The following is a 16682-nucleotide window of genomic DNA, read 5'->3' as shown; positions in this document are numbered from 1 at the left end:
ATCAAGGTACTCTTAGGATGAAATAAAAGTGAATGGTTGTTGAATGCATAAGCGAGAGTGGTCATGCCAGACAGTACCCTCTCTTGTTTTGGGTGCTGTGGGGATTTATTTGTTTTGTCTGAAGTTTTCCTGACAGTGGGAATGAGGGAGAGACACAAGGCGAGAGGAGAGATGAAATCCAATGTGAATTCTGCCGTCTGCTATCAGAACTCTATTGTATTTTTGAAACTATTCACTCTTTTTCCTTCAGTTTATTTTAAAAATGTACTTTGTTCCTGGTTCTGAATATAAATGACTTAGAAAATGCACATTTATAATATATTACTCTAAATAATGAAAATAACTTTATGTCTGTGCAAAATACCCTGGAGTAATTTTTATTAGCAGTACCAAAAGTCACATCTATCGCTCCAGGAATAAACTAATAAACAGTTTGTATATAGAAGCAAGTCCATGAGCCAAATCTGGGCACAATATCTTTCAATCTGCAGACAATTTGTCATATAAATTTATTTTTCAGCCTGACCCATTACTCTTCAATGTATGTTTCAAATTTTTGGTAATGTGCTCAGTCAGGAAACCCTGTTGGAAATCAGAACACTAGAAATGTATGCAGGATGGATTAGTGCATAGGCAGCTAGGTGAGCCAGGGAAACGGTAGAAGAACTAGAAACGGTACAGTATGAGTGATATGCTTCTCCTTTCAAAAAACAGAAAAAAGAAAGAAGAAAGGAGAGAGAGAGAGAGAGAGAGAGAAATAGAGAGAGAGGAAGGAAGGAAGGAAGGAAGGAAGGAAGGAAGGAAGGAAGGAAGGAAGGAAGGAAGGAAGGAAGGAAGGAAGGAAGGAAAGAAAAGGCCTTGGCTGAATGGCTCATTTGGTTGGAGCATCCTCTGGTACACCAAAAGGTTGTGGGTTCAATTCCCAGCCAGGGTATGAAGTAGGTTGAAGGTTTGATCTCCAGTCAGGGTGTGTACAGAGGCAACTGATTGATGTTTCTCTCTCACATCAATGTTTTTCTCCCTCTCTCTCTTCCTTCCTTTCTAAAATCAATCAACATATTCTTACATGAGGATTCAAAAAAAATGAAAACACTTTCGTATTTGGTGCTGCACTTTGAAGGTCATGCTGCCGGTGGTTGTGAATTGCGGTCATTTTATTACACTCTTTTCTTCTCCTACTCTCTGAGCTGCTTTTCTAAGGGAAAATTTGGATTAGGGTTATGTCTGTGTCTGTGAAAGGAAACAGAGCTAACTTGACTTGTTCTCATAACTTTTAACCAACTGAGCTAATCAGACATAGAAGAAAAAGGCTTTTCATGTACGAAGGATAGACGATTACAGTCTGAAACTTTTGTTCTCGGAAAATCCCCTCTCAGGGTATTCGGCCTTTCTTGTTCAGCCGGCAGATGTCTCCACACTTCGGTTTCCTGACAAACGCAGTTGGCACTGACACTTCTCATCTTGGAAGCTGGTTGTTAAGAAGCAGAGCTGCAGAAATCACAGTTGAAAATGTGAATCAGTTTAAAATCAGCTAAGCTGTGAATTTCATCTAAATTACAGCTCAGAGTAAAGTGAAATATGCAGAATGAAGCGTATATGGAATTAAAAAGCAGGAATATATCATAAACCAGATTGTAAAGTCTCACATGATGTGGTCTAGGAAAGGGTGGTATCAAAATGGAGACCTCTTTGTTTAAGCTAAAATGGTATCTCTGAGTTCTTGGGTTGGAGTGAAATTGTTGCAGATGGCAATTGCTTTAGGTATCTCTGTGGAAATCATAGTATTTAAACTAAGATCTGAATGGCAAGAAGCTTTCAGCCATTCATTTTTGCGGATGGTGAAGGGATTTCTAGGCACAGGGATCCACGAAGGCAGAGAACCTACGTCTGTAAGGAAGGAACTGGGCATGTGCCCAGGGCTGAATGAATGCCAGTTTGGCAGAGGCTAGTGAATGAAGAGCAGAGAGAAAGGGGTTGGGGTCTGAGAGGTGGGCTGGGGTGAGCCCAGGTCACGCCACAAAGGCTCTGTAGATACTTGCAATGTTTTTAACTTAAGAATACAAGAAGTCATTAGATTTTTCAAGAGAGAGTGATACCATATATTATCTGTGGAGTTTTCAGGGGAGGGTCATAGCATGTATTTCTGTGGCCTTAGTAAACTTTTCCAGTTAAAGTTTTCCAGTTTAAGAGATGATTTGCAGTTAACAGTTGATTAGCAGTGGCTTCTCAGAATCCTGGGCTGAGACGATTCTGCAGCTAGCTAGGATTCAGTAGGGAAGACTGACGTGACCTGTTCGTGTGATCCCGTGTATGTTCTGTTTCTGCATTAAATGTTCTGATAAAAGTACAAGCACAGAATCAGGAAAAATAAAACTTAAAATTTTAACTCAAGCTAGAACTTCAAAACCAGGTGTGAATTCCTAGAAATGTAAAAATATAAAGAAGTTCAAAGAAGAAACAGCAAGTTTTCTATAATTTAATTACAGGAAAAGACCATGCTCAGAGTGTTTGTACACTTAGGGAAGGAGACCCTTGGGTCAGAGCTGATACTGTATTACTCTTCAATGATTTTCGACCTTTGCAGGAGCTGGTGGTGCTTTGCCACCTCCACCACCCCAGCTTAATATCTTTGCTGGCAGCTGGGATTCGTCCTCGGATGTTGGTGATGGAGCTGGCCTCCAAGGGCTCCCTGGACCGCCTGCTGCAGCAGGACAAAGCCACTCTCACGAGAACTCTGCAGCACAGGATCGCACTACACGTGGCTGATGGCTTGAGGTAATTCGTCAGGTCATGTGGTTTTCTATTCAGTGGATGATAAGTCTTAGGCTGAACTTACTCCCAGGCTCCGAGAACAGCACTTCTCACTAACAATGTGCCCTAGTAACATTTCAAGAAAATGGCAGTGAAAAACTACCATTTCTCTGATTAAATTTTAAACTTTGACAAAACAAGAGTACAAAGATCATGTGGAACCTCCTAGCTAGTTGTAGATTTTGAACCCAGGAGTCCTGCTCCAGAGCCCATGAACTATTTTTTTTAAGTGAACAATTTAAAAAATATTCAATTTATTGATAATGGGGGGGCGGAGAAACAGAGAAAGAGAGAGAGAGAGAGAGACAAACATTGATCTGTTATTTTCCCTATTTATGCATTCATTGGTTGCTGGATGTGCCCTGACCCGAGATCAAACCCATGACCTTGGATTATGGGGATGATGATCTAACCAACCTATCTGATCAGAGAGAGAGCCCATGATGTTATGTTGACCTGTCTCCTTTAAACAACTAAAGGCTGGGCTTCAAAGTATTAAAGAAAGTATCAGTTATTGTGGATAATACAATAAGCAATGATGAGTTCATATTTTATAGAGGGACTAGAGCGATTTGGGGTGTTCTATTGGACCATAATGTGTCTCAGAGGTACACCAACCGTGCAGCCAGACCCGGCTGGACAGACCCCTAGACAGGCAGGCAGGCAGAGTGGAGAAGCCATGGTCTTTGGAGACCGAACAACTGGGATAAACGTCGCTCCATACATTTAGTGTCTGTGATTTTATATTCTTGAGTGATTTTTAATAGTCTTAAACTGTGACTGTTTTTTTGGTAATAATTGAAGACAGCCCAAATTAAAGTCCTGATTTCTCCCACCCCCATGGCTGCTCATCTCCAGTCACCTCATCATTTCACCTTGGAGTCATCCTTCATTCCTTCCTTTCTCTCACAGCCCACACTTACTCCCTCAGCAGGTGTTTTCAGCTCTGCTACCAAAATGTATCTCACTGCAGCCCTCCTCACAACTTCTCCCTACTCCCAGAGTCCAAGCCCCTGCCATCTCTCCTTCCCGGACTGGCCTCGCTGCGTTACCTTTGCCTCCTAGAGTCTTTCTTCACCCAGCGTTTTTTTGTACCAGGAATTTGGATCAAGTCCATCTCTTGTTTTCAACTCTCTCCTACCTCACTTTTTACTGACTGTGCTCAGCTTGTTGCCTCCCTGAGGTTTCTTGAACATGCCGGGGTTTTGTACCAGGTCTTCTCTCTATGAGAAATGCCTGATCCCCGGTTATCCTTTTGGCTTGCTGCTCATGTCATTCAGCTCTTACCTCAGAGAGGATGTCCCTGAGTACCTATATCTCTCTAGTACCTATACCACTCATTGCAGACTGATATTCTCTATGTTCTTATTTTCTACAACATGTTTGTTGTCTGTCTTTGCCACTAGAGTCTAAGTGTGTCACAGTGGCAGGCACTTTTAATCTCATGCACAGTTGCATCCCCAGCACCTGGAACAGCGGAGCCTCGGTAAATATGCGTTGACACTGGGGAGAAAGGGAGAGAGGAGGGAGGGAGGAAAACTGCCTGGCCATAGCTGCCACACAATGGATGCAAATTGCCTGCTCTTCCTTCCCTTCTGAAATACCGTGTCTGTCCCCTTTGGGCAGTATCCAGAAATGAAATGGAGTGGGCACTAAGGAAAACAAACACCGCTCACAAGCCAAATCAAACCAAGAGGATATAGCTCTTGATAACATATAGAGAATATAATAAGTGCACACAATAAGTAGATTTCCCTTCCTGAAAGAGTCCAGAAACCACTGTAAAACGTACAGATTATTAATGAAACGGGAATGCAGATTTGGGCTTGGGTTGATGTATCTGCTTTTGAACACCAGGGGGAACCTTGTGCTAAATGAATCTAGATGAAGTGCAACTAAGTCTCAAGTATTTTAGAGCTGTCTCGGGCACTTCCTTAATTTAACTAACTCCACGAGCTAGTTTTTTTTCCCCCTAATTCTTCCACGTAATCCCCAAACTGTTCACTTATAAAATGGAGAACTGCTGTTTTTCTTTCAGCATTGTTTGAAAGACCTCATCTCTAAAATAACTTATTCTGGTTCTCCCAGACCTCCCTTTAAAAAACAAATCCAGCAGTTTCTGATGAAGTAAATGAAATCTCAATGTATTTTCCTATAATTTGCTTGATTTGTTCTCAGCATAATATCAAGACAGCTTTCTGGATCTTGTGCCCAAGAGGGTAGTAGATTTCAGTAGCTATCAGTGTTCTCCTAGCACTAAGCAAAGCTCAGCATTAAGGTTTGCCTTCCCAAATATATTTTAGCATAGAGCTACAACTACAGGGTAGAAAGGGGCAATAAGAGCACACTCCTTGGAGCCCCTTAAGGGGTGGAGCTGTTTTGAGTGACATACAAGAACTTTACGTTACATATTCTCTGTTCCACAGTCTTGCCTCCGACTATTAGCTTACATCTTTAATCAGTCTGCTCCTTTGAGCTCTTTTTTTATTATTATGATTATTTTTTTTTATTGTTCAGTTACAGTTGTCCTGCTTCTTCCCCAAGGCTCACCCCAACCCTGTTCCCCCACTCCCACAGTCAATCCTTCTTAATTCTCAACTACCAATGAAGATACAGTCACCTATGTTTCCCATAGATTTCTCTTTGAATGTGTCCATAATTGAATTTACTGTCTCTGCTACTTCCTCTCCCCATCAATCTGTTCTTTCTTTTGTGTCTTCTACTTGCCAACAAAGATCCTTGTGATCACATCCAGACTAAGCCCCTCCCCCCAAAGTAAGCATCCATGTGTGCACCAGATTTTGTACTAAGTATTTGACATTATTTTAAAATTTTATTTATTTACTTTTATGCCACTACTGCTGTCTTGGTCCAGTACTTCCAGGAAATTATCAGAATATTTCTTCTAAAATAAAAATCTAATTATGCCTGAAGTTGCCTGGTGGTTCCAGGTTTTCCACAAAGTGCATACCAATGCCTCAGCGTAGCATCAGAACTCGTTAAGGACGCCATTTGCCTGCCTCTCTAGCCTCTGCCCTCACTCTGCATTCTAATCATGCTTAACATTTCATTGACACCCGTGTCTGTCTTTGCATTTGTCATTCTTCTCTTCCACAAATTTGTCTGCCTAGAGAACTCATTTTCCTCAGGATTTCGCTCACATCCTGTCTCCTTAATGAAGCTCCACGGCCCTGTGAGCAATTGGCCTTGGTGACATGTTCCTCGAGCCCACTCCATGCAAGACTTGGTGTTAGGTGCCGGAGTGGGAAAAGTAGAGCAACTGTATTGCTCTTACCAGTTAAAAAATGTATAGTATAGTGGGAGAGTTTGCTTTGCGTATCTTTACCTCAGTGTTTCTCTCCCTCTGGCTTCCCAGACATTGCACTCACCACACATCCGCCACCTTGTTAGAGCCCGCTTCTCCTTGTAGACTGTGACCCCTCAGGGTACGCTGATAGTAATCATGATTCATGAATGACTGTGTTTTTAAAATGCAAGTTTTTAAATAAAATATTTAATAATGCTCATTGTCACAGAATGTATAAATTGTAGCTGAAATATTTTCAGTAAGGCAAGCTCTGCACTTGCTAATATTTAACAAGTTAATTTGTGAGTCTATTAAAAATTATTAAAACTGTACTTTTTAAGATTAAATTTTACAATTGAACATTTTAACTAACCCAGATAATCTCTCCTTCCCAAATATTATTCCAAATTAAGTGTAACTACTTTTTAACCTCTGAAGTATTCCGAAAGAATCTACACTCTGTAAATGCTCTGTAAGAGGCACACGCCGTGAGGGATTTGGATGCCATTCAGTTACGCATGGCTTGGCTTTAACTTTTCTCGTCTTACTCTCCCAGCTTTCTCTTCAGTAGGGCAAGAGTGACTAATGGCCTTTCAGTAAGCCCTCAGTAAATTTTTCTTTCAAGCCTATTACTTATTGTTAAGGTCAACTTCATTAGTCCATTTATCAGCCAAAAATATGTATACTCAAGTGAATAGGCCTACTATCAACTTTCCTAACTACATCCTGGAAGAAAAGGAATCTTCTGCATTAATTGATGCAATTAAATGATGCATATACTCTAGGCTGTCACGTAATGGAAATTGCAGGCTATTGCTCCCACTCTGCTCCTCCTAAACCCTGTGGCAGTGATTGGTACTCAGCAAGGGAGTATGAATATGATCCCAAACCCAAAGCACAAACAAACAAAGAAATTTAAATTTACCTCTGGTAAAATCTCTGAAAAGTTGTTTTTGCAATGTAGGCCATGATACACTTGTAAGAGTACATGGAGAGTTATACCAAATTTGATATCCCAGGACAGGGAAGACAGAGTTGGAGCACTTCTGAATTTTGTGCATGTGTAAGGAAAGGCAGTGATAGAGTTACTTTAGTAGCTGGAGCAGTTTCCAGAATAGGCAAGACCTGGTTCAGGTTAAAATTTTATTTTGTTTCTTTTTATATTAACTAGTTTTGAATATTTATCAGCAATACCCAACTTTAGTTGCTTATGGTTGGATGGATCACTCTAAAAGGAAAGTCACCCAAAGTCACCTTTCCCAAGAAAATGTTTTACTTACTCCAAAATGTTATTTGTCAACCTTAATTTATAATAGAACTAGGTTTAAAGTAAATTCGGTCTTCAAAAGGATACAATATTGATATATAGAAAGTCTTTTAGTTAGTATTTATTATTAAAAAGCAGAAGATATGTTCCAAAAATTAGGAAGAATTTTAGTCAAAAAATAAAAGAGAAATGGAATTGAAGGAATGTAAGAATCTCAGATAAACTTCTATATGGTTTTAAACAAATCAAAACTATTACATAAATGGGAGTTTTAATACCCTATCAACTCTTATTAAACACATTTACATTTTAAACTAATTAAAATACTCATACGATCATTGACAGAATTTGGAATTGCTTTTAAGTAATTATTAAGGTAAACTCAAGAAAAGTCTCCAAAATTGGTAATCTGTTTGGAGTGGTTGTGCCTGAAGTATAAATCACTCACTTATCAGGACTGACCTGTTCTGACTCTGTTTTATTTTGGTTTTTTGCTGTTGTAAAAGAATAAGCTTTGCTTTGTACAATAGTATTGTACTTCCTTCTCCAGTATCTCTTAACTCTGAGGGTCAAACTTAGCCCAGGATTTTTAATGTTCTGCGTAATGGATATACATGTTTAAAGAAATCATGGTGAAAGGTATAATAATGTAATCACATTTTGATGAGATCGCCTGTGCCTTTTCTGGCAGGTACCTCCACTCAGCCATGATTATATACCGTGATTTGAAGCCGCACAATGTACTGCTTTTCACCCTGTATCCCAATGCTGCCATCATTGCCAAGATCGCTGACTACGGGATCGCTCAGTACTGCTGCAGAATGGGGATAAAAACATCAGAAGGCACACCGGGTAGGTGATAAGGTTTACTTGAATATTCCCTCTTCAAGATGGAAAACCAGTGCCTTCAGCTTGTGAGGCAGGAGAATGAGGAGAACACGGGAGCCTAGCTCACTGTGTTTAGACACTACACTCGGTGTGTGGGTGGCTGTGCCCAGTACACTGTAATTTTGATTGTTGTATTCTGTAGGGCAAAAAAATTAACTCATGTAATTTTCCAGGATGGGGGGAACAGAGAAGAATCTTTCCATCACATTATATTTTAAAAGTTGGACTTTTAAAGCGTTTGCATCCTCCACAGATGATAAAAAGGAACAGCAAACATTTAAAACTGGGTACTGTTGACACCTACCTCAAAACAAGACAATCCTAGTTCAGGTTCATGAACTCTTTTTCATAACTCTGGAACAGTTCCGTTATTGGCAGGGACCACAGTGCAGTGTCTGTCTACTTTTTAAAAGGTAAATATGGGATGGATACTGTCAACTTGAAGTAACTTGGAGACCTTTAACTTTAACTCAAATGGATGTATTACATCCTGTTGGGGGTGACAGTTAATTCTGGATCCTGTGACAGTTGCACTGTTGACCGAGATGGATTCTGACTGATGGCTTCATCTCAGCCATGGAAATGCAACAGTCTTTGGGTAAACAAAATGTTAGTCTCTGGTTATACGCTATCATCCAATAGAGATGATGAAACAGGTTCTGTTCATACTTCTCCGAAAGTAAAAAAGAAAGAAAATATATGTTTCTATGTATTATATGATATATAATAAGATCTACCTCACAAATTTCTCATATTTTTGATCAATGGATGTTTTCTTAATACTCATAACATTTGTTAAACCAAGACTATCTGAAAAATTATTTCTAAAAATAGTTTTTAGAAAATGAGCCATATTTTCTCATTTATTTTAACAATTGTTATGGTAATTCTCCAAGGAAAAATTATCCTTATTTTTATTTATTTATTCATGCATTTGGCAGTAATTTATTGAAAGTTAACCAAATACCAAGTGGTGCTACTACTTAATAGCTGTTTTGTATTCATCAAGATTCATTTTCTGGGCTCAGTTTTCATTTCTGTAAATTGTGTTGAGGAAAATAATGCCTATCTCATGGGACTGTCTGAGGGTAAAATGAAGTAATCCATACAAATAGCATAGAACAAGGATTGGCATATTGCAATGGCCTCAAGTATGTTAACAGTTACTCTCATGGTGAATTTTGGAAAGGTGCATGAATAAATGTACATTTTACCCTCCAGAAGCATACATTCTGCCAAGAAAATTAAGGCTGGAAGCAAATAATCATAAAGCATCATGTCAGTTTCAGTAGGAGAATTAGTTCAAGGTGTGGTAATAGTCCCAAGTATCAAATGATACTGAGCTGTAAGTCAACAAGACTTCCTTCATGGAGAAGGTGATTCTGGAATTATATCTTAAAAATAAGCTGGAGGCTTGAAAAAGAAAAGGAAAAAAAGAATGGGAGGAGACATTCCAGGCAAAAGGTAATAAAATATAACATGACTTGTCTTATTCAGATAACTGCAGGAAACTTGGTATGGGTTAAGTGACTGATGGAACATGAAGGGTTTTAGTTAAGTGTTTTTCAATGTTGACTATATATTAGGTAGCATGTCGAGCTTTAGAAAAAGCATTCACAGGGGTAATATCCTTCACAGTTCTATTGTCTTAGGTGTGGAGCAGGAGCTCTCATTCTGGCCCCACGTTAAAAGTTCCTGAGAGTAAGTAAACATGAATGGAGTTTAGCCTTATATTCAAACTTATGAAAGTGCTGCCAATTGTTTTGCATTGATCTTTCGTAGTGGTGCACATTCTAGGCACTGTAGTGGATTCTGAAGGTACTGAGATAGATGTGCCTTAGTAAACTCTCGGCTGTCTGGAATATATTAAACATGGGGTGTAGAGTCAGTCTGTCTGGGTTTGAATCCTTGCTTTACCACTTACTAGCTCAGACTGGAGAAATTACCTAGCTCCTCTCCTGGGTTTTTGCAGTAAGAACTAAACAGTATTTGCCTTAAGGGATTGTTGTGGAAATTAAATGAGAAATTGATACGGTGTTTAGCACACCACCTTGGACAGTCCTAGCTACCTTTGCCTTCTTGGACTCTACTTTGTGTTCTCCACTCTGGGGGTAGAGGGTGGGGATGGTTCTGTTTGTATTTCCCTTCCCTGTACTGTGTGGGCTGGGGACTGTTTGGGGGGCACTCAGAGGACTTACCTTGTTTGTTTGCTCTCTCTCAGGGCCACTGTCCTGTGCTTCTGATGTCCAATCATATATATTTGTCTGATTTTTTTCACGGTTTCATACAGGATGATAAATTGAGTCCAGTGTTATGCCATCTCAGCTAGAAGTGGAGTGACATGTTTCAGTCATGACAACAATGTGCATTTGGGGTTTCAGAGAGCATTTAACATGTCTAGTCTCCCAGGCCATCGGAGCCAAACAGGGTATCGGTACAGTGTGTCACTGTGCTGCACAAGCACCCCAGATCATTTCAGTGTTAGACCGTAGGTCTCGTGGCCATATCGTCCCTTCGTAAAGATGCAGCGAGTGTACCTGGTTCTAGTCTTTCCCAAGGGCAGGTAATGTTGGAAGTGTTTGTTTCCATCCCAAATTAGATTCAGGGGCGAATACATTGAATTGATGAAAATGCATTCTCCCTGTTACTGCCATAGTAACAAGTACAGTTAAATGTAAGATAAAAGTTTTACAAGAGCGCACAATTGCTGTTCTAGGGAAGTCCTCAGTGATAAGGATGCACATATTAGGGGTCTATTTTAGAACTATCTTAATTACTCACACAATTCTTTAGCTTCTGGATTGAGAAGGATATTATGGCTATGTAGGAAAATGTTTTTATTCTAAGGAAATACATCGTATCTTTAAGGCTGAAATATTGTATCTGAAACTGAATATAATATGTGAAATATTATATATAATTATGTAATTTTATATGGAGTGTAATAAAGTTATATATGTTTGTGTTATATATAACATGTGTATCTGTGCATGTACTTGTATACACACATGCACATTCACACACACCCAGAGACAGTGACAGAGAAACAGAGAGAGAGAGACAAATGTGGAGAAGTGGTAAAAGTATGTGTTTGTGTGTAGAAAGAGGAAGATAGTGAACAAATGTGGCTCATGTTAAATGTCAATGATGAGTATAGTAGCGGCTATCATGCTCAATTTCGACACCCCCATCCTTTGCCTCTTCATGACCCGCCAGCCTGGTGAAGGACCACTGACCTTCATCTTGCTGGTAAGCTCCCTGTCAAATAGAACTGTTTCCAAATTTAACCATTCAGTCATTGAAGGCCGTGAATTAATACTTCGTGATGTTGTTCTGGCTGTGTATTTAAACTCCATAAGAATCATATATGTTCATTGTAGAAAACTTGGAAGTATTAAAAGAAAATAAAAGCAAACCATAATTTCAGTACACAGACATACTCATCATTACATTTGGATGTATTTCTTTTGTTGTGTTTCATTATGCACATTCTATCAACTTTTTATTTTGAAAATGTGTAAGCCTACAGAAGAGTTGAAAGAATAGTACAATATATGCTCATCCACCCTTCACGTAAATTCATCAGTAAACTTTTGCCACACTGTTCTCTCTGTTGCTCTCTGTGTATGTGAAGGTGAGATTTGAAATTAAGTACATCATACTATGTCATCCCTGAATACATTAGCATGTACTTCTTAGAATAAGGATATTTGTTGTGTTTACATAATCTCAATACCATTATCACAGCAAAGAAAATTAATTTAGTTGATTTTTGTTACATATTTGATAGAGTTTGTCTACTCTGAATTATATCCTACATTTTCTTTTCACTTACGTTATAGCATGTCATCTAAAAATGATTTTTAAGTTGTTGTATGGTATACATTTTAATTAAACTTCTTCTATGGCTGGAATTCTTTAGATTGTTGATATTTTTACTATTATGAATACTGTTGAAATTACCTTTTTCTGAGGAATTTAAAAGCAATTTATCTCTATTGTGGAATGAAAGATTTTATTTTCCTTTAACAGAATCTTAGACTTGGACTGTCACATGAGAAAGAAGGATTTTATTTGTTTTAGACATGGTTTCCCTTTTATTTTTCTATTGGGTTGAAGGAGGAGAGTAACAAGTTCCCAAAATAATGAGATCATTGGAATTTTAGCCAAGTTGAAGTCACTTGAAGTCTAGGAAAGCTGACCCTTCCTCTGTTTGAAACACTTCGTGGGAATAGTTATTAGGAATGGGAATAAAATATGGCAAGGTTTTTTTCCAATAATGTTTCATTTCTTTAATTTTTAACATTACTTAATAATATATTACTGAAGTTTTACCCTTACTATTCTTCAAGATCGACTTTGGGATGAAATGTCTTGGGACAGGGCTGTTAATTGCTTGATCAAGGTGTCTCCTCATAGAGATGACATGGCCTAGTTTAGAATTCATCTCTTAGACTCTTCATTAGCATATATGTCTAACTACATACCTCTTAGGTATATGAGCTCTGGTTGGAGCATACTTGTTAATATATCTGTTTACTTGCAGGCTTTCGTGCACCTGAAGTTGCTAGAGGAAATGTAATTTATAACCAGCAGGCTGATGTTTATTCATTTGGCTTACTACTGTATGACATTTTCACATCTGGAGGTAGGATAGCAGAGGGTCTGAAGTTTCCAAATGAGTTTGATGAATTGGCAATACAAGGAAAATTACCAGGTAAGTTTTATTTATATATGATAGATATTTAAAAATACCACTAGCTTCATTTTTAAGTTATTTAAGTCTAGCTGTATGCTTAATTTATTTCACAGATGACAATTTTTTGTTTAGTGCATGAATATACTTAAATACCGTGACACATAAATAAAAATCACATGAGTAAGGCAGCAGTTTCAGGCTTTTTTTAAATCCCAAGTTAATATTGCTGTATTTGGTATATATTTAAAAGAGTACTCAAAGACTATACTTTCAGGATCATTTCTATAGTTTGTTAAAAGAATACTCAGAAAAGGATATTGCTATTAAAACTTCAGGTTTAGTGCCTTCTACTTTTCATAAAAAGTTGCTGTATGCCCATTTAACTAGCGTATTTTCATTTTCTTGGAGTGAAATAATTTATATGCAGGAATGGAAGATTGCATTTTTATAAGAATAATTTTTAGTAGTAAATATTTATTAGAATTAGTGAGTATGTAATGAGTTAAAGTCTCATTTTGAATGGTTGTTTATGCTTTGAAGAAATTCTAGGACATTGTCATTCATTCCTTGAGTATTACTTCAGTTCCCAGGACAAAGTACTCTTTTAAATATATTTAGTTGTTTCTCATATTTTCTGTTCTTCCTTTCATTTAAGAAATATTTTTAAGTGTGCAATATGTACCACACACAGGGATATAGCTTTAACTGTCTCTTTTGGGGGGACGTTAAAGATTCCCAGTAGAAGAAAATTTATTCTCACTTGGATAAACTTTAGACACAATCTGGGTCATCTCCCTTACTTTATCTTTCTAGTGAAATCTTTTAGATTTCTATTTTACTTCAACAAGAAGAGTGGTATATCTTTTACAAAAAACAAACATACATAAACTGACTGTGGGGATATGAGGGTTAATATTCAAATATAGATATTTATTGAAAAGATACAAGAAATATTGTACATAGGACAATGACACCTCAATCCCCTTCAAAGTAGGCACCTTGGGACCTCACCCAGTTTTCCCAATCACCATCAGCTGCCCCATTGTACTTCCCTGAATCTCATTGATGGTCTGAAATCTCTTCCCTTTCAAGGGTGATTTTCATTTTGGAAAAAGCCAGAAATCACAAATCTGGGCTCTAGGGGGCTGAGTCATCTGGATGATTTGATGTTTCACCAAAAAACTGCAGGAGATGTAATGTGTGAGCAGGCACATTGTCGTGATGAAGCTGCCAATCACCAGTTGCCCATAGCTGCGGCCTTCCGTATCACTCAAATAGTCTCCAAGGAGGAATGTTCAAGCTTAAGACAAAATTTGGTGCAGATTTTTCTGAGGAAATTCTGTACTTTTTTCCACAGTTGCTGCACCAGTCTGCATTCCCACCAACAATGTACTAGGGTTCCCTTTTCTCCATAACCTCTCCAACACTTGTTGATTTGTTTATGATGGCCATTCTCACTGGTGTGAAGTGGTATCTCATTGTGGTTTTAATTTGCATCTCTCTGATGGCTAGTGAAGCTGAGCATCCTTTCATATGTCTCTGGGCCCCCTGTATGTCCTCCTTGGAGAAGTGTCTGTTCAAGACTTTTGCCCTTTTTTTTTTTATTGCTTTGTTTGTTTTCCTGGCGTGAAGTCATATGAGTTCTTTATATATTTTGGAGATCAAAACCTTGTCCAAGGTATCATTGGCAAATATGTTTTCCCACATAGTTGGTTCTCTTTTCATTTTAATGCTGTTTTCTTTAGCCGTGCAGAAGCTTTTTATTTTGATGAGATCCCATTTGTTTATTCTTTCCCTTATATCCCTTGCTCTAGGGGGCATATCTGTGAAAATATTGCTGCGTGGAATGTCCGAGATTTTCCTGTCTATGTTTTCCTTTACTTTTATGGTGCCAGGCTTCTGTTTAAGTCTTTTATCCACCTTGAATTCATTTTTGTGTATGGTGTAAATTGGTGATCAAGTTTCATTTTTTTGCATGTAGCTGTCCAGATTGCCCAACACCATTTGTTGAAGAAGCTATTTTTACTCCATTTTATGCTTCTTTCCCCTTTGTCAAATATTAATTGACCATAGAAACTTGGGTTTATTATTGGGCTCTCTATTCTGTTCCATTGGTCTATGTGTCTGTTCTTATGCCAGTACCAGGCTGTTTTGATTACAGTGGACTTGCAAAATAGTTTGATGTCAGGTATTGTGATCCCTCCTACTTTGTTCTTCTTTCTCAAAATTGCTGAAGCTATTTGGGGTCATTTTTGGTTCCATATAAATTTTTGGAATGTTTGTTCTAGATCTGTGAAATATGTCATTGGTATTTTAATATGGATTGCATGGAATATATAAATTGGTTTGGGTAATATGGACATTTTGATGATGTTTATTCTTCTAATCCATGAACACAGTATGTATTTCCATTTATTTGTGTCTTCCTTAATTTCTTTCTTCAGTGTTGTGTACTTTTCTGAGTACAAGGCTTTTACATCCTTGGTTAGGTTTATTCCTAGGTACTTTATTTTTCTTGTTGCTATATCAGATGGGACTTTTTTCCTGATTTCTGTTTCTGATATTTCATTGTTGGTGTACAAAAATGCTTTGGATTTCTGAATATTGACTAAAACTGGAACTGCCTTTTGACCCAGTAATTCCACTGCTGGGATTATATCCTAAGAGCCCTGAAACACCAATCCAAAAGAACCTTTGCACCCCCATGTTCATAGCAGCACAATTTACAACAGCCAAGTGCTGGAAGCAACCTAAGTGCCCATCAGTAAGTGAATGGATCAAAAAACTATGGTACATTTACACAATGGAATACTACACAGCAGAGAGAAAGAAGGAACTCCTATCCTTTGCAACATCATGAATAGAACTGGAGAGCATTATGCTAAGTGAAATGAGCCAGGTGGTAAGGGATAAATACCATATGATCTCACCTTTAAGTGGAACCTAATCAACAAAACAAATGAGCAAGCAATATATAACCAGAGACATTGAAATTAAGAATAATCTGATAGTAACCAGAAGGGAGGTGGGAGGGAATAATGGAGGGAAAAGGGTGAAGGGTTTTCAGGAACAATTATAAAGGATACATGGACAAAACCAAGGTGGGGGGGTGGAAGCAGGGGCTGGGGTGGGAGGGAGTGGTGGGTTATAAATGCAGACAACTGTACTTGAACAACAATAAAATTATTAAAAAATATATTTAGCCCTGGGTGGTGTGACTCAGTGGATTGAGCACCAGCCTGCAAACCAGAGGGTTGCAGATTCGATTCCCAGTCAGGGCACATGCCTGGGTTGTGGGCCAGGTCCCCAGTAGGGGGCACATGAGAGGCAATAACACATTGATTTTCCTCTCCCTCTGATTTTCCCTCCCTTCTCCTTGCTCTAAAAATAAATAAATAAAATATTTTTAAAAATTTTGATACAGATTGATTACTTTACTCAGTTATTTGGAATGTGATGGCCACACAACACACATACTCACTTATCAATGTCTACCACCCCCACTGACTAGTACAGTGAAGTCATCATTGTTCACACATGCACATTCCATTCCACTCTCCTTGTCTGCCAGTTTACATCGATGTCATGAAAGCCATTTTAGTTATATTAACAATGGTTGGACTTTTTCCAGACAGACTATATTAATCTTCAGTCAATCATTCATCTAGTAAATAATTATTATCTAATTAGCTCTGCACTGTCCTGACTGC

General features: G+C 38.3%; 1 protein-coding gene and 1 pseudogene across 4 annotated transcripts in view; both read left to right on the top strand.

Annotated features, from left to right (window-relative positions):
* LRRK2 (leucine rich repeat kinase 2) overlaps positions 1 to 16682 on the top strand; it is a 166863-nt gene that overhangs the window by 131169 nt on the left and 19012 nt on the right. For all 4 annotated transcript variants that reach the window (XM_071221057.1, XM_053921621.1, XM_024575582.4 and 1 more), the window contains 3 exons: positions 2585 to 2775; positions 8077 to 8237; positions 12820 to 12990. In XM_071221057.1, coding sequence (XP_071077158.1) covers positions 2585 to 2775; positions 8077 to 8237; positions 12820 to 12990 — 523 coding nt within the window. The remainder of the gene's footprint in view (positions 1 to 2584; positions 2776 to 8076; positions 8238 to 12819; positions 12991 to 16682) is intronic.
* LOC112318693 (small nucleolar RNA U3) lies at positions 13231 to 13309 on the top strand (annotated as a pseudogene).

This window comes from Desmodus rotundus, chromosome 3 (genome assembly GCF_022682495.2).
Source record: "Desmodus rotundus isolate HL8 chromosome 3, HLdesRot8A.1, whole genome shotgun sequence".
NCBI lineage: Eukaryota > Metazoa > Chordata > Mammalia > Chiroptera > Phyllostomidae > Desmodus > Desmodus rotundus.
The sequence above is the reverse complement of the archived record's forward strand: the minus strand, read 5'-3'. Positions and strand labels throughout refer to the sequence as shown.